General features: G+C 48.3%; 1 protein-coding gene across 7 annotated transcripts in view; it reads right to left on the bottom strand.

Annotated features, from left to right (window-relative positions):
- AFF3 (ALF transcription elongation factor 3) overlaps window positions 1-27,556 on the bottom strand; it is a 565,510-nt gene that overhangs the window by 23,973 nt on the left and 513,981 nt on the right. For all 7 annotated transcript variants that reach the window (XM_067007120.1, XM_067007122.1, XM_067007124.1 and 4 more), the window contains 5 exons: window positions 25,431-25,608; window positions 17,349-18,434; window positions 12,702-12,826; window positions 8,699-8,900; window positions 5,850-5,971 (listed from right to left, as the gene is read on the bottom strand). In XM_067007120.1, coding sequence (XP_066863221.1) covers window positions 5,850-5,971; window positions 8,699-8,900; window positions 12,702-12,826; window positions 17,349-18,434; window positions 25,431-25,608 — 1,713 coding nt within the window. The remainder of the gene's footprint in view (window positions 1-5,849; window positions 5,972-8,698; window positions 8,901-12,701; window positions 12,827-17,348; window positions 18,435-25,430; window positions 25,609-27,556) is intronic.

Genomic DNA, 27,556 nt, shown 5'->3' with positions numbered 1-27,556 from the left:
GCAAAACCAGCCTGTTTTGTGAAAACTGGCAGAGATGGTGAACTCAGCGTGTCTGAACAAACGGGTTCCTTGGCACAGCAGAAGCGGAGATCATTTTCTTAGGGAAGTTGAAATCCAAATCAGACAAAATCCAAATGAATTCGTCATCTGATAGCCCGTCAGCTTGTCATTTAATAAGTCCCCGAGCTGTTACTGTGGCCCAAGCTGTGAGGTACTTTCTTTACCAAGAAGAACGCGTAAGAAGTGAGGTAAGTGTTTTTCACGCGCTGAGTAAGTGAATGTTGTTGACGAGGGCACTGCACAGCCAGGGACCCCGGTGCTGCCGTTGGCTTTACGAGTGCCTCCCGCAGGAAGCAGGAAGACTGCTTTCAGCAGCAAGGATTCAAATGCAGCTTTTGTTTCTACACCCTTGATGTTGGCTGGGACCCCCGAGTCCCTGGCTTCTCAGAAGCATAAGCAATCACTCATTGCATCTCCTATAGGCCACAGGCTCTTGCAGGGGGCTCCTCTCTCGGCCTCACATAGAAAACGGCATGTGCTTTCCAGGACACACGGGCTAAATGGTAGGTTTTTGTCACGTGAGCATAAGTAACTTTCTATCGAAATGGAAACACATCAGTTTGATTGTTGTTCTTCTCTGGGTGTGATATTTAACAAATGGATTTATTTACGAAACAGAAACAGACTCACAGACTTAGAAAACAAACTTACGGCTACCAAAGGGGAAGGGGGGGAGGGATAAATTAGGAGCTTGGGATTAACATATACACACTCCTATATATACAACAGATAATCGATAAGGACCTACTATATAGCACAGGGGACTCTACTCATTACTCTGTAATAAACTATATGAGAAAAGAATCTGAAAAAGGATATATGAATATGTATAACTAAATCACTTTGCTGTACACCTGAAACTAACACAACATTGTAAACCAACTATACTCCAATATAAAATCAAAAATTAAAAAAGGACTTCCCTGGTGGCGCAGTGGTTAAGAATCCGCCTGCCGATGCAGGGGACACGGGTTTGAGCCCTAGTCCGGGAAGATGCCACATGCCGCAGAGCAACTAAGCCCGTGCGCCACAACTACTGAGCCTGCGCTCTAGAGCCCGCGAGCCACAACTACTGAAGCCCGCGTGCCTAGAGCCCGTGCTCCACGACAAGAGAAGCCACTGCATTGAGAAGCCCGCGCACCGCAACGAAGAGTAGCCCCCGCTCACCGCAACTAGAGAAAGCCCGCGTGCAGCAACGAAGACCCAACGCAGCCAAAGATAAATAAATAAAAAAAAATAAACCATGATAACTGTAGAAAAAACGACTGATAAAAAAAAATTAAACCAAAAAGATAAAATCATTTTACAAGCCCTTAAAATGATCAGAGAGAGCTCAGATTTCAATCAGGGAGATCTAAAAGGCCTTGTCCCCAACTCCTGCCCTCCCAACACCCCCAGCCAAGTCCTTTTTTCCTCTTTCTTTCTGTTTTGGTTAGAAAAAAATAAAAACCTGGCTGAGAGGGGTTTCATAAGTGAAAAAACTCCATATGAAGAACAGAAAGGCACATGAATGGTGTATCAGGAAAGGTGGGGTCCAGCTTTGAAGGGACTGGGAAGGGGAACCCCTCAGGAGAGGAAGAACGGCCACAGCAGGCCCTCCGTGGGCGCGCCCGGCCTCGATGTAACATCACCTACTCGAGGATTTCAGTCCGTGTCCTCTCACTCAATCATCTGGCCTTTCACGTACGGGGATCTTCCACCCTCTGTAAAATCAAAATCCTTTTAGCTACGAGGCTGCTGAGGGTCATTATATCACAGATGCCGACTCGCTCTTCCTGCCCCGCCAGCCACGTCTCACAAGCCAGGGCTTCTGCGCCGCGTGGCGGGGGAGTCTTTTCTCGGCGTAGGGAGGTTTAAGTCGCTGGGCTCCTGGTATCGGTGCCACGGGGACAGATGGGACGTTTGGTGGTGTGGCTGAAGGTGATGATCGTGACTGACTCTTCCTTGTGACATGTGGGCAAGAGACAGCACATCCTTCTGGAAACAGCAGGCAGGGCTGGCACCCGGGGTTCTCTGGCTCCCCGGCACGGCAATATGGCACGTGGGAAGACAGGCCAAGCATTTCACCACTCAGCTCTGCTCCGACGTCTGTACCGAGGACTTCGTGACACAATTGTTCCCTGGATTTTCCAGCGCCAAGCACTCCCCTGTCACTAACTATGACACCAAGGAATTTACAGCTCACGGCTCTGCACTAATAAGATCCATTTCTAGGCTTTGCGTTGAATCAGGTGCTGTCACTCATGGACATAAATCCTTACAGATTTTTTTTAAACAGAAGTTTGGCTGGGCTTCCCTGGTGGCGCAGTGGTTGCGAGTCCGCCTGCCGATGCAGGGGACGCGCGTTCGTGCCCCGGTCCGGGAAGATCCCACGTGCCGCGGAGCGGCTGGGCCCGTGAGCCGTGGCCGCTGCGCCTGCGCGTCCGGAGCCTGTGCTCCGCAACGGGAGAGGCCACAGCGGTGAGAGGCCCGCGTACCGCAAAAAAAAAAAAAAAAAAAAAGTTACATGACAGGATGTCATCTGTTACTCATTGGGGCGCTATAACTGGATTTCCATCAACTCTAAATCATTCCGCTGCTAATTCTCTAGTTCTTTCTTTCCTTCTGGTGGCCTCTCTTTGGTAATGTCACTGCCTGTTGACACCTCTAGTGAGGAGAAGTCAAGGAAAATGACAGGAGCCAGGTCATGGTCCTTGAAGCTGGTGCAGAGCACAGAGGGAGCAGGAGGTGGCTAAGTTTGTGGTCCCAGGGAAGCTTCCTGGAGAGGCCACCCATGTGCCTCCATCTTCCCTCAATTAATAACTGAGAATGAATCAATCATATACCCCTGCTCCTACCACTGGACCTCAGGACACACCAACTGAACCTGGGAGACACTTTACATACTTTTAGGTGACTTCCTAGCTCAGTGATCTCTTTATTATTATTATTATTATTATTTTAAAAAGTATTTATTTATTTATTTGGTTGCACCGGTCTTAGTTGTGGCAGGCAGGCACCTCAGTTGTGGCATGTGAACTCAAAGTTGCAGCATACAGGTGGGATCTAGTTCCCTGACCAGGGATCAAACCTGGGCCCCCTGCATTGGGAGCATGGAGTCTTAACCACTGTGCCACCAGGGAAGTCCCCCCAGTGATCTCTTAACGGACATATTTTTATTGTTCCAATGAAGAGACAATGCCTGTTTTTGCTTTTCAAGCTTGAAGAATCTTCCCACGACTTTCTCAGTTCAGCAGCTAAGCGGCTGTTTGAGTTGCATGTTTTTCTTACTGTCATGGATTTCAAATCAATTGGGACACGTGGCAACTGGAAGATGTCTCTCTCTGTAGATGATGGATATGAAAGAGTGCTTTTTTTATTCTATTGTATCTTTATCCATAAAGGGAGAAACACTGTATTGTAGCTGTCAGCCAGCAAAATTATACACATTGCTAATGGGAAGAACGAATGATAACAGTCTCTTGGTTGATACAGATAGGGACAAAATTATATTAGCTGCAGGCCCAGCAGATTGAGAAACATTTCCTCTTGTAAACAGTCCAAGACACTGCAGGTAGACGTACGACCACTTAGTTGTTGCTGTTTCAGACTTAGCTTTCTGGTCCATACACTGGAAAATTCCTTACATTTTAATATCCCATACACGTGTGTGTTTAAACACCATGCCCTTGATACATGTGATGCTTTGGGTACCTTACTGTCAAATGCATGTGTGTTTGATCATGTAGATTATGACTGCTTTGCCTTCTTTTTTTTTTTTTTGCTCCCTGAGTCCAGATCTTTTATAATACCTGCAACTTTTTTTCCTTTTAAATTTATTTTTTATTGAAGTATAGTTGATTTACAATGTTGTGTTAATTTCTGCTGTACAGCAATGTGACTCAGTTACAAATATATATATATATATATGTGTATTCTTATTTATATTCTTTTCCATTATGGTTTATCTCAGGACATTGACTATAGTCCCCTGTGCTGTACAGTAGGACCTTGTTGTTTCTCCATTCTGTACATAACAGTTTGCATCTACTAACCCCAAACTCCCAGTCCATCCCTCCCCCTCTGCAAGCTTCTTGAGATGAATAAGTGCAGTTTTGGGACGGGTAAAAATGACAGGTGGGCTTTGAATGATGTCTAAAGCCCCATTTCCATTCTTATAAAGACATGATTTGTAAGATAAGTATAACTGTTTTTAATTCCTCAAAGAACTGGGTTGCAACCTGAACGATATGGAGGCTGACCCATCCATATAACTACTTTATCTTCAATTTGCTTCTTAGTATTAGGAAGAGCATCTTTAATTAAGATGAAAATCAAAAGATTCCTATATCTTCTGAATGCAAATTTCCACACTGTCATTAAACACAATTCTAATCTCCTGTTTTTGCAAACGGTTAGAGCTACCTTTAACAATTATGTACACCACCAAACCCTAATTATATGTGGAGTTGACTGCCTGATTGTACTCCCATTACACACACCCCCACCCCGGGGATTAATTACCACCTCCCTTGATGCCCAGGGCAGCGGCGGCGAGGAGGGGAAGGGGAGACGCTGAGGGTCGGGAGAGAGCGTGCTTGGGGTTGAAGGCAGCTGCGGCAGCCGTGGGAAGAGCAGGAAAACACACGTCCTCCCGGGCCACCCTTAACACTTTCATAAATCCAATTATCTGGGACCGTGTTCTTCGATAAAGGAACCAAAGAATGTGGATTATTCTTGTTTCCTGGAGGTGAGTCAACGGATCGCGCCTGTACTCTGGGTGAAGTTAGGACTGGAAAGCAGGATGGGAGGGAGGTGAGGGTGGAAGAGACATCACCACCGCGCCGAGCTTTCAATTCTCCAGGTGATGATGCTCAGGAGAGACCATCTCACTGGATCTCAGAAGAGCCTGTCATGACGATCTCTTTTTCTGATTAGGAAGCTCGGGCTCAGAGACGTTTTAGCACCATTTTATTTTCTGACTTCGGGTGAGGTTCGTGGCTTACCGTCTGTCCCCTCGGCCGGACGGTCAACAGTCAGAGATCAGGGTGTCCTCTCACTGTAGCCCGCTGCTCCACGCCGGGGATTTGAGGGCGTGCCTCAAACAGACACACACCGCACGCTTGGTGAACAGCTAAAATTGAAAGGAGGCTTCAAGCCGGACTCTTGAAACCACACCTGCTACCTTCCAGGCTTGTCCTTGACACATATTTTTTCCCCAAGAGCCTAAATAATTTTCAGGATCATTTTATCATTTCTCATTTGTCATTTTCAGCATCTCCAGAGCACTCCAGGATGTTACATTTATTCATTTTCTTTTGTTTCTCCTCCTCTTAAATTGATGCTGGGAACGGAACTAATACTTGGGTTCCAGTGCTAGGATTGGGAGATGGATGACACATGATATTTTCTCCTGTTTAAGAACTGTTTGTACTTTTCTAAAGACTACAGCATTTTAGAGGGAAAAAAAAAGCTTTCAGGAGTGAATCACTATTATTCTTTGCCTGTTATAATTTACAAAAAACAAAAAATGCTTCTCTTTCTGGTAGCATACAACCCCAAATGCGGGGGCTTAGAAATATGACTCATTGATGTCATTTAGCTTAGTTTTCTGACATCCTGGATGCAGCCCTGTTAGCACTGGTTGTTCTATTCACTCAGAAGTGCCCCAGGACTCAGGGGTACACTTGACATTTAACAGATCAGATCACAAGGCAGAAACGGCCACACTGTGAATCAGACGCATATTAAACCATCTCCCCGCTCCCACTGTCTGGCCCTCACCATGCCAAGCAAGACTCCACACTTACATGTCATCGAAGATGAGTTTCTGCCTCTTGCAGTCCCTGTGGCCGTTGGAGCCTGGAGACCACGGCTCTGTCTGTGGCCGTGACTTGTGGAGAACGTTTTCGGAATTGCTGTGAGCCGCTTTCTAAACAGCAAACAAACACACCCATATTTGAGAAACTGGCCACCTGGCTGAAGAAGCAACCTGTTAGAGAATCGCTTGTGTTCTGTGTTCCAGGTTAGAGCTGATGGTGCTTTCTTTGTTGAAATAAAGAAGAAGAAATACTTGCATTACAGGTCTCAAGCTGGGGGCTTTTACATCCCTTGGCAAATGTCATTCCCACGACATCAAAAGGGAACTCTCGGTGTACCCACTCATGCAGATCCAGGTCCTGAACTCGCCCAAGCTCAGACGGCTATTGCGGGTGGAGGCCGGGGGCTTCGGATTCAGGCTCCTACTCTTCCCAGTTGGCTAGACCCATGGTTCTCCAAATTGACTGCATCAGAATCACCATTAACACACAGCCAGCTGGGCCTCCCCGCCAGCATCTTTGACTCAGTACGTCTGGGGGAGAGCCTGAGAACATGCATTCCTAACAAGTTCCAGGTGATGCTGGCCCAGGACCCCAGCTCTCAGAACCACTGAGCTATAATCATCCCTCACAAAAGAGGTCACTCAGGTCACAACTGACCGGTTCTCATCAGCTGTCTGTGAAGAACGGGAAGAGCCAAAGGGAATCACTAGAAATTATTTCAAATGTGTTTTAAGAAGGAACACTCTTGATCTGGGGGAAAAGCTGAAACATCCTTTTTCCCGGAGATACAGACATTATAGAGAGCACCTCTTGTGTGCTGAAGGTCTGGGTCGCCAAACACCCCTTTTTTTAGCTAGGAAATTCAAATGGATTCCTCTGAAGTAATTAAAGTGGAGTATGTATCGATGCTTCTTTAAATATGGACCGATTTTATGCGTAGATCAAGCCTCCTTGTTAGGAGAGACTCCAGGACTCTGGGCGTTTCCTTTCTGGCGTGCAGGGTAGTAAATGACGGATGTGTGTGAGCTCTGCTCTAAGTGGCTCTCCCCGGGTAGACTGTAAGCTATCCTGCAGGCAGAGACTGAACCCTAAGATCATCAGTGCATCTCTGTTATGTAGCAAAGTGCCTGGGACACAATAAATACTTCCTTGATAAACACCCGTTCAGTGAAAGAATGCCTCAATAAACTCTATAATTGGTTTACGAGTCTCTGCATATCATAGTTGCTTGTGAGTGAAGGATCTAGAGGCAAAGAAAAGTTGTGTTTGGTTTAAAATTGGAATTGTTAACTTTTAATTGTTTTTTCTAACATGGTCTTCTCAGATTCTTGTATCCTGGAACTAAAGATAATTGCTCCCAAATGAGGGTGCATAAAGGGGTTAATTTCCTGATGGTTCAGTAAGATTTAGGCTCTTGCCGGACCATCTACCAACTTTTTTTGCCTCTTTAATTCATGGGATAAAGCATGAAATGCTGCCTCCCCCCACTTTCTTTGCAGAGTCCTATTGCCAAGTCTCATTTCTCCCTGCCTCACAAAGCCTCACTGGTTTTGAGAGGCACAGAGGGGAGAGTCTGGCATTAAATAATGTACTGGGAGGATGCATGGTCCAGGGCTGCCTGCTGTTAGACGGAGGGTGGCAGGAAAGAGGAACTTACATGCAGTGTTAGCTGCACAGGTGTCCATAGCGGCTGGGCTCCTTAGACTGGTACTGCCTCATTTAAATCTTATCACCACCGTTTTTGCAAATGAAACAGGCTCAAGAGGTTAAGCAACTGGCCCAAGGTCACACGGTGACTAAGCTCTGAGGCTAGAGGTGAACCCGGGTTCCCAGGGGAATACAGGGTGTTGGAATCACCCTTGACAAAGTCACTGGAAGAGGGGTGGCGGCAGCTGCCCCACGACGGTCACCACATTGGTCACTGAGGGCGGCGGGGAGCCCTGCAACTTTGGCCTTGGGCTCCAATCCCAGATTTAGCTCTGCCCCAGGGCAAGAAATCTTTTCAAATATACAGATTGGTTGGTCCAAAGCCCCCAATTTACTTTGTCCTGGGCGAGTTAACGTTAGGATGGGAAATGAAGTCCTCCAAAGAGTGTTCCTAAGCAGAAGAGGCTTAAAATGCCTCCTCCGTTTCTTCGGCAGCTGCCTGTGCAAGAGGCGAAGAGCACAGCTGCTTTTGCCAGGTCTTCCCAGACCAGCATTTAGGGCTGCTTTGCGGGACCTCACTGGTCACCACGTTATCGATGTAATCTCCCTCGACCAGGACAGGCTCCCATTGGTAATCCACCCGTTGGACCAAATGGAGGTATGATGCCCCCCGCAGCCAGGCATCCCACAGCTACCCCCCAATGCCGCCTCATGGCCAGTACGGTGGTCAAGCTCAAGGCGTGCCAGGTTACCTTCCTGGCGCTACGCTGCCATGTGGGCAGGGACCGCCAACGGGGCCCCCTTACCAAGGTGGGCCTCCTCGACCTCCTCCGATGGGAACGAGACCTCCTGCAATGTCGCAAGGTGGGTGTTCCTGATCTTACGCCACCCAGTCTAATACGTTTGGAGATGAAACCTTTTCTCAACTTGTGCTGTTTATACAGCCAAGCTTTCTGTCAATAAGGCCTCCTTGTGACTTGAACAAACAATATCTTCCCGCGTACCAGAAACTATCGGACATTTATTTTACCTGGGAAAATTTATTCGGAATAATAAAGCAGGGGCTTTTCCTGAAGTTGCAATTTAAAAAACAAACAAACACACAAAAGCCTGTATTCAGACTGTGCTGGGCTAGAGGGTGTGCTCATTTTCACTCTTGTTTTAACTGGGGCAGCAGAGCATCAGCGTACCGTGAGGTCTCCACCATGGGTCTGCAGCTGGTTCTCAGCCTTATGCTTTTTGCTGGACGAGGCGGAAGTGAACAAACCATTGCTGTTGGACCTGCTGGGGGAAGTCAGGTCCTCGCCGGAGTATTTGTGTTTAGATGCGTCGGAGAGGGGTGAGGTGGGTGACCGGAGCATTTTCTCATTTTTATTTATTGGGATTGCCAAGCTGTAAAAGGAAATCACAGTAATGGAATGTCACACACTCAGCACATGGCAAGGTAAATGTCTTATATGTGACCCTCCCATTTAAAACCTGCTGGTAGGAAGACGTTTATTGGAAATTATTATGCCAGGAAACGACTTTATGGCATTAGGACCATAATGAACAACAAACAAATTTTGTTCATTGTTTCTTTACTCATCCTCCCAGAAAAAAACCAGTAATTCTGGAGTTAAATGACTAAGCATAATAATACCTTCATTTCCCAAGTTCTTCATCCAAGGATCTCAAAATACACGACAAACAACTTACTGTTTTCCTAACAAGTGTAAACAGCAGGTAACGGGAAACTCAACTCATACACGAGATCTCCACTTCCAAGAGGACTTTTGCTAACACCTGAGCTTGTGCTAATTATTATATGGAGAATAACAGAATCAGAGAATAACCAAGCATGAGCCCACCTTCTAATTGTTAGGTAGCCAGGCATTGAGCAGAATAAACAAAGAATAGAAAACTGTCATTAGAAATGACATTTTCTGGGGCTTCCCTGGTGGCTCAGTGGTTGAGAGTCCGCCTGCTGATGCAGGGGACGCGGGTTCGTGCCCCGGTCCGGGAAGATCCCACGTGCCGCGGAGCGGCTGGGCCCGTGAGCCGTGGCCGCTGCGCCTGCGCGTCCGGAGCCTGTGCTCCGCAACAGGAGAGGCCACAGCAGGGAGAGGCCCGCGTACCACAGAAAAAAAAAAAAAAAAAAAAAAAGAAATGACATTTTCTGATTCCTAGCTCCTTCTTTTACCCTCCAAACTATTGTCTATGCCTGAATATAAACCCCCTCCCAAAGACCGTCAGGGAAGGGGGTCATATTTGAGTCTTTGCAATGTATATTACGGAGACAGGGCGCTCTCCGTTACTTTACTTTGAAACAAAAATTGGGGGAAGGCACATTAGCCTCAAGTAAACTCGATCATTGCTCATTTGGGATGCTTCTAGAAGTCACCTGGTAGAGTCAGTTAAAATAAATTCATTTAACAAAGATTTAGTCATTATTCCCGCAGTTGTGACTTCTTAATTGCATGTGTTACTGTCACTGCAAACAAGCCGTTAAGGTCACTTTTTATTTTTAAGCAATTTCCTTAGTTGGTGGTCACAGTGTAGAAATCACAAACACAGGCCTCTAGAACAAATGAGACGCCAGGGTTCTTAATGTTATGCAAACACATCTGTGTAGGGAGAGGATTTCTGATGACAGCTTTCTGGTTCAAAAAGTACTGTGCATCCAACAACTTGGGAGTGAGAAGGTGTGTTCTCGAAAACTGCCTTGGACGAGTCAAAAGTGGCCCAGCCAGTGAAGAGGAAAACGCTGACGCTGAAGACGGAATATGAACCCTCTGAATGTAATTGTTTCTTGGCATGTGAGTGAAGAAGTCTTATTTCTAAGTCTCAATTATTTTACATACTACATGATTTTAAATGTTTGCAGAAAACGAAATTATGACATTAAATATTGTCATGAACATATGATTATTCCTTCTTCATCATTATAAGTTTATCTATTCAAGTGGACCAAAGTAACTTTGAAACGTTCTTGGGATCGCATCTCTGGGATGGGCGATCACTATATATGTAGGACTGTCTTATTACACAGGTAAAGCTTAACAGTGGTAATCACAGTCCCAGAGGTACACAGGCCACCTTTCCAAGAAAAACTCAAAGCACTTTCATATGCACTGAGTCCTTACTTAACATAAATGAAACTCTCAGAGCCTGGAGGCTCTGCCAGCAAGAGCTCTAGAGCAAGAGCTTTTATCCTGGGGTCCCTGCACTTGCATGGAAAAGAAGTTGCATCTTCACTGTCCTTAACCTCTCACTGAAACTGAACATTTCCTTTAATTATGAACGAAGGCAAGAAACCAGAGTAGTGGTTTAGCAGGGGGTACTACTAACAAGACCCGTGACTGTGTCACCAGTGGAAACCACAGATATTTTCACGCCTTATCAGTTGTTGCAGACATCTTGAAATATGGTTTACACTCATCACTGCTAGAAATTATGGTCATTACTAGATCTGCTAGAAAGGTTATTTAAGGTATGAACAAAGAAGCACATATATAACTCTATCACACATTTAAAAAGACATGTTTCAGCCGTATTTTCCCCATTCACATTTCCTCAATATTCTGGGATACCATCTGCTTGGCCCAGAGGACTGTGGGCTCGGCCAGCTTGTGTGTGCTGTTCTTTCTTGCTCAGACCTTCAAGGGCTCTCGCCCTTCTTCTCAAGGTGATTCGACATTGCAGCGGGCCCGTGCTCAGGTGCCCTCGCTCTCCAATTTCCTCTCCGGGTTTTAGTACTACTCTACATCTTCTCCTAACCTTTCAGTTTACATTTTTATGTGTTGTGCTGAAACATTCATCTCCCCTTAAAAATTCTATGTACACAGTCATGGAGAGTGAGGAGCGTCTTAGCAGAGGATAAAGTGGTCTCTGAGCTGTGCTATTTCTAAACGGAAAGGACTTCTATGACTGATGAGAAGCTGCTCACTTATAATAAATATCTGGGACCTTTGCTTTGCTAGGAAGCCTCTGTCACAGAGGGGATTCGGGGCCATGTGGGTCTCTCTGGAACCCCTTGAGAGGAGGGACGAGGTGGCTGTTTCGCCTCGGAGACCTGGATCCTGTCTATCACTGCAAATTCAGTCATACCCAACGCCTTTAGGCGTGTCATATGGAGATTCTGCTCAAGTTTATATTTTTCATTGGTGTAATAAGCTTAGTGTTCTCACGGGTTTACTGGCTATTCATTCAGTTTGTAAGTTTTCAGAGTGGAGGGTGTGTTTTTGAAAGGATAGAACTGTGTGTAACTAGTAACTGGTCTTTTGTTATAAAGAAGTACTTCCAGTGCACCTGGAGCTGTGACAAGAAGCACACGTCCAGGCATACTGGTGAGTCCTGGGTTAAACCAAGGGAAGGGAGTCTGCATGAGACAGGCTGGGACCTGGGACCCTCTGCTGCAGTGCTTGCACCTGGACAAACGTCTCCTTGAGCCACAAAATACAAAGAAACTACAAGGGGCTAAAAATAACCGCGTGCACGGGCAGTTGGAACAGATTATGAACAAGATACAAAAAAGACCAAAAACTCAACTGCCAATTCTGAGGAGTCCGGAGCAAAAAAAGCAGGGTGTCAGGAGCAAAAGTAGGTTACTGTGCATGACCCCTGCACTCAGCGCCAACAAGGGGGTGAGCAGACCTCCTAAGCCACCCCTACAGCCTGGCCCCATCCTAACCTCATCGCATCTAAGGAATCAGCTGGACCCACCCTGGGAAGGAATCAGAACCCTGGCCCCACCCTCCCCTCACCCCCTTTAAGGAATCAGCTGGACCCACCCTGGGAAGGAATCAGACCCCCGGCCCCACCCTACCCTCACCCCCTTTAAGGAATCAGCTGGACCCACCCTGGAAGGAATCAGACCCCTGGCCCCACCCTACCTTCACTCCACCTAAGGAATCAGCTGGACCCACCCTGGGAAGGAAACAGCTTGCCCCCCATCAGACAGCGCACAAGGGAATCTGTTACTTGTCTTTGTTCCCTCGTGCTACAGCATGAGCCCCAGTGGAGCCCTGTCTGAATTTCTTGTCTGGCCTCTTACCAATTTCTATTGATTAAGGAGCCCAAGAGGCTCGGAAGGCAACATGGAGACCCAGAGCAGAGCAGTCATTCACAAATCCGACTCTCCCCCAGTCGGCATGCGCCTCTCGGACCCGGACGCGCCTCCAGCGCCCTCTGCCTTCCCGGGAGCCTGAGTACCTGCTGACGTTCACGCTGCAGTGGTTGGCGGACAAAGCACTGCCGGCAGAGGCAGCGAGTCGTGAAGAGCTCTCCTTCTCTCCCTGGGCCTTCTTGATCTCCCGGTAATCATCTTCGCTGTCACACTGCATGGAGAGAAGCGAAAACCGGTCCGCTTTAGATTCCAAGGGGGCACAGTGAGCTCCCGTCACCAACCAGCTCATCTGGGCTTCTCTGGACAACACCCTGAGCGCCAATGCGGCTGCGGCACCCCTGGCCCTGGCCTGGGTTCCCCATCAGCTACTCCGTGAACGAGGAAGAAATCTGTCAGCTCACTGAGAGGGAAAAGCGTGACACGAAGATCAAAATTCAGGAGGGGCCGTTGTGACTGATGAACACGTCTTTACCAACAGGCAGATGCCACCCTCCAAAGAAGAGCTGCTCTGGGGTCCCACTGGCGCCTCAGCATCCCCCACTTCGGCATTTCTTGGTACCCAAACAAGGCACAGAGACCTATCCTGGGCTTAATGTTGTAAGGGCAGTGACAAGCTCGGACCTTTCTTTTGAAATTCACGGCCTCACAGGACATTTTTATAAAACAGTAGTTTGACTGGATTCTGGTTTTCCACGAGTGTATTTAACCTAGGCGTGTACTCAACCAAATTCCATTTTTGGTGAGATCGCAGCAACACAGGCTCTCAGCAGAGCTTTCCGGCAAGCACCGGCACCAAAGATAGAGAGATTTTGACCTTCTCTCTCTAGCTGGGATTGTTACACAGCCTCTATTGCAAGGACCCCAGCAGCTCACGCTGAAACTGTGCCCCCAATGAGGGTCCAAGCCAAAGCTGTGAGCCCCCAGTTCTGGCCTCCAGGGCTCTGGCGGGGCTCGACTCTGCAGCCTGGGCAGCCAGGTCTGCGGTGTCCCGTCTCCAGCACCCAAAACTGGGGGCTTCACACCCCGGATACTGAGTAAAGAGTGCTGTGAAAATGTTCTTTCACTTCTCTGTGCGAGTTTAATGATGATTCGGTAGATTTCATGAGGAGAGCTGAGTGTCAGGCTTAGTGTAAATGAAGTTTTGTAAGTTAAAATTAAAAAGTCCATGAATAATAAAATTATTTAAATACAGAATATTATGGAATATACATGTATATGTTTTTGCACATCTCTCTATCTACATATACCTATACAGCTGTATATCTATCTGTATGTTTATCCATTTCTATCTCTGAAATACCTCTCTCTCTCTCTCTCTCTCTCTCTTTCCATCAGCCTGTCCATGTATCCATCCATCTCCAGGTGACTGACTGATTCACTCATTAATCAATTAATCACCTGGGGACTGATGGACAAATCAATCCAACGAGTAAGGGGGAGGGCAGGGTATATAGAGGAAAACAGAAGGAAAGAGGGGTAGGTATGCAGTGAGCTAACCCGCATTACTGCATTGTATCATCTGAATCTGACAGCACCCCTGCAAAGATGTCACCATTTTACAAACAAAGAAACTGAAGTCCACAGAAGGGAAGGTCACCCAGGAGGCCAGGGCTGACTGCGTGATTTGCGGGGGTTCAGTGCAAAATGAAAATGCTGGGAGCTTTGTTCAAAAAGCAGGAAAAGATGCTTTTGATGTCAGTCTTGGTGACCATTTTTTTGGATTTAACACCAAAAAACAAAGCCAATAAAGCAAAAAATAAACAAGTGGGACTACATTAAACTAAAAGGCTTCTGCACCGCAAAGGGAACCATCAACAAAATGAAAAAGCAACCTACTGGATCGGAGAAAATATTTCTTAATCGTATATCTGAGAAGGGATTAATACCCCAAATATATAAAGAACTCATACAATTCAACAGCAAAGAAACAAACCAAAAAAATCCAGTTGAAAAATGGGCAGAGGATCTGATTAGACATTTTCTAAAGAAGACAGATGGATGGCCAACAGGTACATGAAAAGACGCTCAACATCACTAATCATCAGAGAAATGCAAATCAAAACCACAATGAGATAGCACCTCATACCTTTCGGGATGGCTATTATCAAAAAAACTAAAACTAATAAGTCTGTGAGGATGTGGAGCAAAGGGAACCCTTGTGCACTGTTGGCGGGAATGTAAATTGCTGCAGCCACTGTGGAAACAGGATGGAGGCTGCTCAAAAAATTAAAATAGAACTACCACTTGATCCAGCAATCCCACTTCTGGGTATTTATCCAAAGAAAACGAAAACACTCATTTGAAAAGATATCTGCACCCCCACGTTCACTGCAGCGTTATTACAACGGCCAAGACGAGGCAACAAATGTCCACAGCTAGACAGATGGATAGGGGTACTGCGGCATATATGTGTGTACAACAGAAGAAGGAAGTCTGCCATTTGCAACAACATGGATGGACCTAGAGGGGATTGTGATGAGTGAAATAAGTCGGACAGAGAAACACAAATACCTCACGACCTCACTTACATGCGGAATCTAAAAACATAAACCAAACCTCCTCCCAGCTTATGTTGTCAGACTGCTGATTGATTGGGGTTGGGGGCAGCAGTACAAAATGGATGAATGACGTCAAAAGGTACAAATTTCTGGTTATAAAATGAATAAGTCATGGGGATGTAATGTAATATACAGCATGGTGACCACAGCTAATAAAACTGTAGTGCCTATTTGACAGTAGCTAGGAGAGGAGATCTTGAAAGTTTTCACCAGGAGGAAAAGAAATTTGTAACTATGGATAGTGATGGATATTAACTAGACTTATTGTGGTCATCATTTTGCAATACTTATAAACCAATATCAAATCATTATACTCTACCTCAAAAAAAAAAAAAAAAAAAAAAAAAGAAAGAAAGCAGCCTAAGAGTAACATTATAAAGTACTAGAGTCGGAAACATTTTCTTGTCTTTCGTGTCTTTCAAAGTCTCTCTCTTGACCTGTCATGGTGTGTTTATTTGCTATTTCGTATTGTGCTCCTTGAGGCATGGGGATACCTGGGGGGCATGCGCAGACGCTCCCAAGTACCGGGGGCCTGGGCCTGTGACGGGGCGCTTGTGTGCAGCCCACCAGTGAAGGGTGTCCCCCGCCAGCCAGTCGTAGAACCCATGGGTCAAAGGGTGAGGAAGTCCAGTTAGGCATTTCCCCTTCCCCAAGGCCAACGGGCAACCCCTTGTGGGTTGCAGTCTCCCCTGGAGGACCCCTCAGTACTGGGATTGGGGGTGGGGAGATGCCCATCCTGACCCCGACCCTCATTAGGCCTGTGCCTTGGCCCCTGGACGGGGATGCAGATGGGGAGGCTGCACAGGGCTAGGAGTGCAAAGGGGCCACGGGGCAGGCAGCACCTGTCCTGGGAAATGGGCAGGAGGTGGGACCACGCAGGCTCTACCGTCCCATCGCACTTCACTTACTAGACACGAATTCAAGAATAGAATGAAGAATTCCAAGATGGCAACTGCAAGCGTTAAACTCCAAGTACAGAGCCCTCTGAGCAGGGGCCCTGTGGGGAAAATACTGCACAGACCGCATGCTGACTTCTTATTGGGAGACCCTGGAGCCACAGACCCGGGCTTCATTCCTGGCTCTGCCCTTTCTCACCTATGTGAACCTGGGGCAAGTCCCTTTAGGCACTCTGAGCCTCAGTTTCCTCATCTGCAAAATGGGCATGACAATAGTATTTGCTTCATAAAGTTGTAAGGACTTTATAAACGATTTAATATGTACAAAAACAGCATCCCTGAATGATTCTGTCCTAAATTTGGGACCATCCACGATGACTACAGTCTTTGGTTTGTCACGCATTGTGTTTTCCACTGTGGTCCAAGTTACTTTTGCAGATGCAGTCACAGGAGGGAGTAAAAATCCCCCAAATTGGTTTTAAATTATGATTAAATTATCCCCGTGCTCAAAAAATCTTCAAAAACGGCCAAACGGCCGAGCATTTGGGTCTGCTCCCTGACAAACGCCCTGCTCTCCCGAGGACTTGAGCTGCCTGCCTCACTTTGTTCAGCTTTCTTCCCTCCTTTGGCGTCACCTCATCCCGGACCCTCTGATTACTCAAAAGTCCCTCCTCCTGAGGGCCCCGTTCCCAGCCCGTCTCCACCACAAAGTCCTCCTGATCAATGCCACGGGAGCGCCAGCCGCTGGCTCTGATGCACCAGGCTGCTGTCCCCTCCCGGGGCCCCGTCGTCCACGGTCCGCACCAGCCACTTCCGGATTCACGCCTCACCCCAGTCACAGCCTCACTAAACTCTCTGCGGCTGCCGGCTTCTAAAGTCAGTGAACGATTCCCACCCCTTCTAGCAGAGAATGGGGTTCCCCGGTGTTTAGCTTTTCTCACAGGCCCGGCCTCCAGCTTTCCTCTGCACACACACTCAGGGAAGATTTCCCATTCGCCTACTTCCACGTGCAGTGAGACGGCCCTTAATTATCTATAACATGGGGAAAAGAAGGATACTTCCCTCACTGGGCAGTTCTAAGGATTTAACTGTGCTCATACATGTCAAGGACTCACAAAGGTATCTGGCATACATAAAGTGCCCTATGAACGTCTGTTGAGGAAAGACACATAACACTCCTGCTCTTTGAACATTCTAGACCAGCAGACCTGCTGCCCACGAGCTCAGGGAGAGCCCTCCCTCCCGCCGTGCCCTCGGCCCCTCGGGTTTCCAGGCCTACCTTGCGTTTCCTCTTGGATTTTGGCAAAGCCTTTTCTGCGGGCGCGTCGGATGCATGGCTCTGGGGGGCGCTTTCAGTGTCCTTTGCCGCGGGAGCGCTCAAGACCCCCGGCTCCTGGGGCAGGTGTTCTGGGATCCTGGACAGGAGGGTCAGGTCAATTTTGACCCAGAGTGACCTGACCTCGTCACTGTCCTTCAACGGGGAGAGGAGCTCGTTGCGGCCGAAGGGGACCAGGGTGTAGAACTGCTCCTCCAGCTCCTTGGCGATGTCGCTGGTGGTCCTGGCGTTGATAGAGCCCACAGGGGCCCGGGGGCCGCCACCACCGCCGATGCTGTTGGCGGCCTCCTTCAGCCTCGGGTCGCTCCCGGAGGCGGCAGCGGCCTTGGACAGAGGGTCGTCCTCCTGCTCCGATTCCAGGTCCGAGTCCGAGGAGGAGGACGAAGAGGACGACTCCGTCTCAATGAACTCCTTGGACTTGGGGACGATCCGGCTCAGCCCCCGCGTGCGGCGCTTCTCGCAGGTTATGGCCGAGCGCAGCTCCTTGCGGTGGACGGTCCTACTGGGGCCGCAGGGCCGGGGCTTGGGGGGCTCCGGGGGGATCCCCGCGCTCGCCCCCAGCGCGTCCGCGGCTGCGGGCTCCTCGGGCCGGTGGCCGCTGTCGCCGGCCGAGGTCCTCTCGGTGCGCCGGGTGGGTTTCTTGCCCGCGGACCTCCGGGCGGGCGCGGGCACGCTCTCGGCGGGCGCGCCGGCCACCGTGGGCGGCGGGGCGGCGGCGGCGGTCACGGCCACGGCCACGGCCGCGGGCGGGGACTTCTGCTTCACCCCTTTGCTCCCCGGGGCCTTGTTCGCGGTCCTCGGCCTCTGTTCCTCCTTGCAGGCGCCCTTGATGTCCTTGTCTCTCAGGCTGGGCGGGCAGACGTTGTCGGGAAGCTTCCCGCAGTCTGGCGCGTCGTCCTTCACCGGGGTGTAGTATTGATTGCTCTCCGGCCCGTGGCTTTCATTTTGGATCAGGATAGGAGGCTTGTGGGGATTAACTTTGTTTAGCCATTTATCCAGCTGCCACTTGTTAGAGGACGCTGGTTCGGCCTAAAAGCAGAAAACCAGCAACAGACAAATATCTTTTACGATGGGCTCACTTAAAAAGGGCCCTGGCTGTTTTCCTCTTGACTTAGGGCAGAAAATGGATGGGCTGGAGACACAAGAAACACGGAAGCTGCAGGTGTGTGGAGCATCCATGGGCACACAAGATGCAGAGATGCTGTCCGCTTCCCGGTCCCCGGCACTGAAATGCTGGTGCAGCAGTTTGAGGCCTACTTGGAAAATAAGGGGACGCACTATGCTTCATTAGGACCCACTTCCAACATCTTTGGGGGTTATACAATGTATATATTTTTATACTTAGACAGACATACATAAACTTGAGAGTCCACAAAAGTTAACTGGGGTGTAGTTTGGAGACCCTGAGTGTTAAAGCACTCATTTTTGGGTGAGACTTAAAATAGGGGGGGAGGGGAATTAGAAAAGGGGACTGAGTGGAAACTAAGCTCCCAAAGAACTACCTGTGTGTGTCCTGTGCGCTCTGATGGCTGGACTTGGTTCGTCCATCCTTAACCTGCGTCTGTCACACTTTGACCGAGATATTTCAGATGAGGAGGTGACAATGGAAACCTTGCCTGCAAGCAGTTTTGCTACCTTAAAGCAAATCCTGGACATTTCAGGTTTTAAACTCTGGCCCATAGATTGGCTCTGGGGGGTGGGGGGCCGGGGGTGGGGAGGTCAGTGAATGCCCTGTAACAGAATGTGAGATGTTATGTAGACGCATTTTTCGAGGAGAGGGACATAGCTTTCATTCGCATCTCTAGGCAGCTATGTCTTATTCGAAGGTTAAGGACTGATGCTTTCACAGGGAGTAAATGTTGTTGATTTCTAATAAAAGTCCATTTATCCAGCATCTGTCACTATTGATAGAAAAGAGGTATACTGATAAGTATAGAACTTTAGCTAGAGTATTATCAGTTTGTGAATATATGTGAAATGGGGAAAATTTCTGAAGTGATTAAGGTGATGTATTTTTCCTTCCCTATGGTCTCTACCCTACGAATTCATGGCTTCTGATGATCCAGGGGAAGACTAAATACCAGCCTAAAATAAAGAATCGGCTTAGCTTTGCATTTCAAACTTGGTTGGTTAAAGCCCAGAGCAAGTCAGGCGCCCTTGTAGGAGAAAACCACTGTTCTTTAACATAATAATTTCCCAAAGCTTGCTTTCACGTATCAAGATTTGGTTTTCAACAGTGAGGTCGGTATTAAGAGCAGAACTTGGGGCATAGCCACATGCAGCAAGGATCTTGGGGGAGGGGAGAGAGGGGAGGGCAGTATATTAGACCCAAGGGTCCTGGCTGAGTCTGGAGGCGTCTGGGGCACAGCTTAGGGAGATGGGAAGCCTTTCATGGGCCAGCAGGGCCTGGGGCCAAGATGAAGTGGCCACAGAGTGTGGGCACCAGGCACTGGAGCTGTGGCAGGGACCGTGGACATGCTGCTGGTTCCCCCCAAACAGATGAGACTGTCTACACTTCAGGGAACCACAGCGCAGGGGGTCCAGGGACTGGGAATGACAAGAGACATTTCAGTGGAGGCCAGCATGGGGATTCCAGGCCCTTTCCTTGCCACCCTGAGGATGGGAAGCCTCCCCCAGGGATACAGGTGTGGAAGGGGAATCTCTCATGGCCCCGATAGGGAGTCTGGTCTCCGACTTAACTTTCTGCTTCGTTTGCTTTCATGCCATCCAAAGGACCGGGGCTCCCAAGCAAGAGGCAAAAGGACAAAATGATACATCTTCTTTTGCACCTCTGAGTTGCCCTGTGTAAATTCTGACCTCGCTTTAATTTGGCTTCTCCAGAGACAGGGAACAATGGAACCTGCAGAGCACACCTGACCCGGTCCATCCTGCAACAGTGATGCAAGAGAGGAAGCAGGGCAGCAGGACCTCTTCTTCTCCAAGGGGAAGCTCTCGCCCGCCCTGAGGTTAGCTGGGTGTGGTTGAAGGCTGCTTGGGTGGCAAACACATCTATGGCGCTGAGGCTGTCCCCTCCCCACCCCTTTTCTCTCGGGCCAGCGGCGAGCCAGTGACTTCTGTGCCTCTGCTTCCCCAGATAAATGGGGCCCGGTAATGTGAATGGATGCTGAAGCGGCCTTGCAGAAGGGGACACACACGGGGAGAGGGTGGACCATTTATGGCAGAGCCTGCCACTCACACTGGCCCCAGCACCACGTCTCACACCAGCTCGCCCTCACCCCCAGCATCCTGAGCCTCCCACGCCTCACATCTCTTATGTGGGGGAACACAGACGCGTGCCTGGAGCCCAAACACAGCGGCTCACAGGGAGACTCCCACTAAAACTTCCTGGAGGGAGCCTTAACAGTGAAAGGAGAACTGAAGCACTCGAGTGTGGGCCCACTGCCTGACGTGCTGTAGGGTCACTTTTTCTGCTCCTCACAGCTGCAGAAATGAGGCTGAAGGACCATTTTCAACACATCACTAAATCACATTCTCTTTCTCAAAGGATCTACAAGGACCTCCTCTTGCCCCTCAAACAAAAATCCAAATTCCTCGGGCATCCATCATCTAACAGCCGTCTTTCCTTGCCAGAACACCTCCGATGTGCTCCCACTTTACGTGTATCATCTACCTGGATCCATACAGGTAAGAAATACTGTCGCCCCTAGTTTGTAGATGGGGCTCAGAGAGGTTAAGTGAAATGTCCAAAGCTGCAAGAGCTACCAGGCACCGCCAAGGCTAAATCCACATTTGCCTGGGCTTAAAGACCAGATTCTCTCCCCTGCTGCTTTGCCGGTCTCCCATTACTCTCTGGTGTAACCTCACAAAAGAGGGACCTCGTGTCTTTTGATAAATGTCAGTCTTCAACCTAAAATGACAGAAGTAGATTGATTTTTGGAGACACCACTTACTCTCCAAATAATACCTGTGGCCTCTTCTGTTATCCTGAACTGCATCAGCTTTTGACGTCCACAGCCATGTCATGTATATAAATCTTGTGTCTTCAACAAAGCCAAACACTGCTTTCCAGCGGGGGCCAGGTCTCTGCTTCTTTGTATCCCTCGCAGAACCCGTAATGGGTTAGGGGGACAGCATGCTATGTCTCTGCTCCTACTAATAGTGACTCACAAGGAGCTGTCACTCCATTGGTATCACTTATTCCTCAGAACAACCTCACAGATTGGACGGCATTGGATTGTCCGCCATTTCGGGGATGAAACAACTGTGGCCAAGGAAGCTCAAACAGCCAAGAATTAGGTGGCAGGGGAGGAGGGTGGGCTCCAGGCTCGGGGTTCCTTTCCTGCCACGCTGCTGGCTCTGGTCCACTTCCTGAGCTGTCCATCAGGGTTTCTGCCCAGTGCATTGGATTGTTTCCTGGCTTGCTGCTTTGCATTTCCCTCCAGGACTCTCCTCTCTGATCAATCTTCCCTCTGATTAGCGTATAAGCCCTCCACCGTGTACCTGAGTCTTCACTTCATCTATACCCTTCAAAGCACCCACTGCCACATACCCCACAGATGCCTAATCAAGGAGAAGTCTGTTGAATCAATGAATAACCTGTATCGTGTACCTGCTGATTTTCAAGAACAATCTAGGGCAGCATTTTCCAAAATGTGCTCTGAGTTCACATATCCCGTAAAGAGAGGTTTCCGTGGTCAGATACATTTGGGAAATGCCGCAATGGAGAACACCGTTTACATAATTAAGGGCTGAATGATGCCCTACAGGAAAGAAACAGGTGACACCTACTTTATTCTGGATCTCCTCAAAATCCTGTGACCAGGCTCTTTCTTGTCCCTGCAGCATCCTTTACTTGGGGAACACCGGTCTAAGGAGCTCTGTGTGATGCTGTAAAGGTGCTAACTGAAGGGCAAGGCGCTTCCCCCCGTGCAGCTCTGGCGTGAAAGGATGTCCCAGGCCAGGAAAGAAGATACAGCTCAAATGAAAACACTTAGGCTGAGGACAAGGCAGCAAACGTCAGGCCACAGAGAGGGGATCTGCAGTGACGGAGATCCTGTTTTCGGGGTCTCTTCCGTGCTAGCTTGCAGACAAGGGGTTACACTATGGTGGTTCATGTGAAATGCAGTGGCTTTCTACAGCCACGGCCATAAACAACAGCGCGTATGAAACTCAGGAGAGCCAAGTGGGTGCCCAGTGCTGGACGCTGAGGGGGAGAAGGCAGGTGTCTTGGGATATCATGAGGGTCTCCTGCTTTCACATCAGGATATTTCCAGGAAGGAAAGGAGGGCCACAAATGTTCTGCTGCAAAGCAGCGTTAACAGGTCTTCACAGCGGAATGTGAGGTGTGTGGCTATAAAGAGCTGGATTGTCCCGTGTGGGGGAAGGAAAAGGGGGTCTCACTGCTCTCTTTAAGGGGTCCTGGGCCAGCTTGGCCAGAAGAAAGCAGAGATGCCTTGGAGACTCGGCAGGTAATGCTTCCCCTCTTTGCGACTTTCATTCTGCAAAACTCACTGTTATTTCTTTTCTCATTTTTTTTTTTTTTTTTTTTTTAATTTTTGGCCATGCCACATGGCTTCTGGGATCTTAACTCCCCGACCAGGGATCACACCCGCGCCCTTGGCAGTGAAAATACCGAGTCCCAACCACCGGACCGCCAGGGAATTCCCTCATTGTATTTCTGAAGGGCGTGTGTCTCTAGTCACCTTGGGAAAAATGTTAAAAGAAACTTTACTTTTATTCCAAGGAATACATTCCTTTCCAGCAGAAAGAAGTCACCTGCAGTGTGGCTACATCTCTTGTCACTCCTGCACTCCCTCTGCATAGAGAAGCCAGGAGTTGAAAGCTACTCGCGGCCTCAGGCAACTTAAACTTTGAGGGCTGTGTTAGCAGACTCCCCTCCTCCTCCTCAGCTAGGGGCCTCTGGTAGCTGCTGGAAGAAACAAGAAATGGCAAGTGCTTCCTTTCATCACCGAAGAGTTCAAGTCTTTGTAATTATCTCGGTGACATTTAGAGAGAATCTGCTTAAAGCCCTTTGTAGCTGTACTTCTCCGAGGCTGCTTTCAGCCTCACCTAGAAGCTCCAGGAGTCACATTTCAGTGTGCAAATGAGACTCAACTTTCCTGAATTTAACCTTCAAAGTCACAAAGAGCCTGGGGTGGAGGTAACAATCACAGACCCGAACGCTTTTAATCCACCGCCACTGTCCCCCTTGGCTCTTGCGATGTCCCTGGAACCCAGTTCTTTCTACTAAATATTCTGGAGTTTTTCAACAAATTAGACCATAAAGCTCGCTCTGAAGAAGCCCGGTTAACGCCTCTGTTTTATTTAACTCCTGTATGTTTGTTTGTTTCAAATTATTCCCATTAGAATATCAGCTCTGTGAAGGCAGGAACCTCCTCTGTCAGGTCATTGCCGTCTCTCAGGGCCAAGCATCATATCTGTGGCAGAGACTCAACAGATCTTTGTTGAAGGAACACTAAATGAGTGAATGAATGGATGAATGAATGAAATGATGAAGAAGGAGAAAATTCAGCTTCTGGGAAAAGTCAGGATTATATCAACACATGGCTTTTATAGGTTAATGTTGCTAAGGGCCTTCCCCTTAAATTGGGAAATAGGGATAGAAAGATAGATAGGGAAAGCAAAGGGAGAGAGACAGAGACACAGGTACACAAGCTGGAAACCTGGGTCTTGCTGGCCCTTAAAGGTGCCTCTGGGGACTTCCCTGGGGGTCCAGTGGTTAAGACTCCACACTTCCACTGCAGGGGTCACAGGTTCGATGCCTGGTCAGGGAACTAAGATCCACATGCATTGTGGTGTGGCCAAAAAAAAAAAAAAAAAAAAAAACAACAACAACAAAAAAACACCTCTCGGGGCTTCCCTGGTGGCGCAGTGGTTGAGAGTCCGCCTGCCGATGCAGGGGGCGCGGGTTCGTGCCCTGGTCTGGGAGGATCCCACGTGCCGCGGAGCGGCTAAGCCCGTGAGCCATGGCCGCTGGGCCTGCGCGTCCGGAGCCTGTGCTCCGCAACGGGAGAGGCCACGGCAGTGAGAGGCCCGCGTACCGCAAAAAAAAAAAAAAAAAAAAAAAAAAAAAAACACACCTCTCACCGCCAAGGTCTGCATATGTGGGTCTGGTTTCATTTCAGAGCATATTTAGAAATTTGGGCCTAGAGTGGTTGGTACAGAAGGTTGTCGGTAAAAAGTTAAATCCTATGAGCCACAGTAACATCAAATGTTTACACACTCAAGAAGAAGCATATTTTATTCCCTCTTTAGAAATCAAAGTCTACCCTTACAGATCCAGGGACTAGAGAAGTGTGCTCTCAGCCCTCTCTCAAGAATCCATGCTCTGAATTACTATTAAATTTTCCCCTTTTAAAGTAGAAGTAGCAATGGCTTTTATTGGGACCTTATAATATTTTTATACGAGGCACCTAAAGCTTCCACACAGATACTCATCATAGCTATAAAAGTTTTCATGAGTATTTGTAAGTTGATGCTAATTTTCCTTTTTATAGTTTCACAAAGAAAACAAAGGAGGTTTTATTCATATTTATAGCCCTTGTTCTCCTAATCTGTGATGAACTGAAAAAAGGTAGGATTCTAACCATGTCTAATCCACAAAACTCCTTTCCCCGTGATTTACGGGGGCTCACGCTTCCAGGCGGGGAGCTGCCCTGTCTGCTTATTGCCTCGGCTGACCCTTAGGGAGACCCGATCCTCAGGTGATTTCCAGTCAGTGATGTTTACAGCATACTTGGAAAGTTCTGGAAGTCAAGATAGAGAATTCTGGACCATAAGAGATGAAGTTTCTAGACTTCAAAGGAAGCTCTGTGATTAGGAGCACTGTGAGGAGGGGCTGGGGGAAATGAGCCTAAACCAACCCTGGCGGGCTGCCAGGAGGTGGTGGCCTAGCGAGGTCACGGCGCCTCGCAGGCCAGTGTCACAGCACTGAGGCTGGAGGAGCAGGAGGTGAGAGAGCCACACTCGGAGGAAGGCTGACTTCGCTCACCGGGTCGGGGAGAAGCAGGCAGGGGAGGTGCTCAGAGGCCAGCGTGTCCTTACCTCAGGGCTGGAGTAGTGGGGAGGCTTGCTGCCCTCACTCTCACTGGAGCTGCTCTCGGTCTCTGAGTCAGATCCCGAGCTGCTCTCCGAGTCGCTGGAGGAACTGCTGCCGCTGCTGCTGCTGCTGCCCTTGCTGGAGGGCACGGAGGCCCTGCAGTTGGCCTGCGGGAGCCCGGCACTGCCAGCCCACGAGGCCCCGGGAAGGAAAGGGGAGGAAAGCCAAGTGAGCAAACACGCATACACCACCGAGCGAGCTGCTGTTCCACCAGCCTGAGCATCTGTCCGCGTCACCTGAAGCTCCGGAGCCACCGTCAAGGTCAACGCAGCCTCACACTTATAACAATGGACACACAGAAATTAAATTGGGAGTGAAAGTCGGTGCCACTTGGTAATCAGGCACTCGTCAGTGTGACTAGTTTGTGTGATCGCTTTAGAGGGGAAGGTGGTGTAATTGCAGAAGGGCTGTTTCTATTTTGCTCCTATTTCTGGGAATGGCTTTTCAAGTGCATTCCCAATTTCAATCCCCAACAAAAAGGCAAGGAAATCGAAAATGCTTGAAATATTTTGTAAAGAATGAAAATGTCTGTTTGCTTTATTTTAGGAAGTGGGCTGTGAGGAAGGGCACAGTGTCCTGCTCTGTGCTCTCACGGCCTGCTGGAAGGTTCTGGAGACGGCGGGACTGACAAAGTTGTCTTGCTTCCCACCTCTTCCTGCCCACAGAGTCGAGTCCTGTAGTCTTTACAGGAGCCGGCTTGCTGTATAAACAGTAATTTTCCTTTGAGCCCCTTATTACAGAACTGAAGATCCCTCACTCACACATTTGTAAATATTCTAGACTTTACAATTCAACCCCGGTACTGTGGCTCATAGCAATACTATTTTGAATTATACTCCATGTGCATATCCCTGCTGAAATTTGCCAGAAAGTTACATACTCAAGTTATAAACTCAAAGAGAACAGGAAACATGGACACTTCTCATGGTAATTAATTAAGCACAAAAATTCAAATCACACACATCCACCCAAACAGTGAGCCAAAAAGGAAGTTTCAATACTCACATAATAGTCAACATCTTCAAAGTCCTTTATTAATTGCACTGAAACACACCTGACTGTTTTTTCCAGGTCAAACTCTAAACCCAGAAAAATGCAGCGACCACTTTTTGACTGTTGAGTCAGCAAATATCTGCTTGTCCCTTCCAGCTGGGACCACTGCTTCAACAGGATGAATGCGAGTGAAGGCCCAAGGCTGAGGGAGCTTGTCAGAGTTTATGGTCTCAAGTGCAAAGCAGCCAGGACAAGGTAAAGGACCCTTTTCACCCGCCCCTTAAATCTTTGACAAATGGTTTGCTCAAGGACAGAGTCTCATAAATTCTCAGTGTTGGGGCGGCGGGGGGGGCGGGTGTGTGTTTAAAACTCACTGGAACCTTGCTTCTCCCAGAGGAATGATGAGACAAGGAACTATCTTACAGGATATACCTGAAAGTCAAAGCACTGTTTTGAACTGCAGGCTTAGGGAAAAATGGAGTTTGAACATAACCTTCCCTAGTGGTTTTTATTTCTTCTGCCAATGTCATGGTCCGTACCTACTGTCTGACAAAATTCTTCAACGTCAGACAACATCTGCACCTTTACGCCTTGCCTTGAGCTGCAACAATTCCTTTTCCAGCCTGCTGTTTGTTCTGGTGTTGAGTGAGGGATCCTGGATCTTTTTACAGAGGCTGGCAAGGGACGGTTAGTGATCAAAGGGTTGTAATATTTCTTTCTTCCCTTATGAACTAAAATCCATCTTTCCTGGCGGCTGAGTCAAAATGGCTACTATCAATGGAGTCGTTAAAAAAAAAAAAAAACACACAAAGAAGGCTGTTAGATCGTGACTGAACATGAACGGCTGGGATCCATGTTAACAGTGTGTCAGTAAGTCCCCCAAACACTGGGGGAAAAACTCCAAAAACAAACAGACAAAAACCCACCCCAACCCAAACAAACCAACCAAAAGGTAAAAACTCCCCAGAGCCAAACAACACACGGTGGAGGAAAGAGATCTGTCCCCCTGCCACACTCTGGAAAGACATTTGCTGAAGACTAGGAAATTAAGAGAAATGAAGAGCATTTTGATTGATTT

This window comes from Kogia breviceps, chromosome 11, assembly GCF_026419965.1.
Source record: "Kogia breviceps isolate mKogBre1 chromosome 11, mKogBre1 haplotype 1, whole genome shotgun sequence".
Taxonomy (NCBI): Eukaryota; Metazoa; Chordata; class Mammalia; order Artiodactyla; family Physeteridae; genus Kogia; species Kogia breviceps.
Note: the sequence above shows the minus strand (reverse complement) of the source record. Positions and strands in the feature narration are given on the sequence as shown.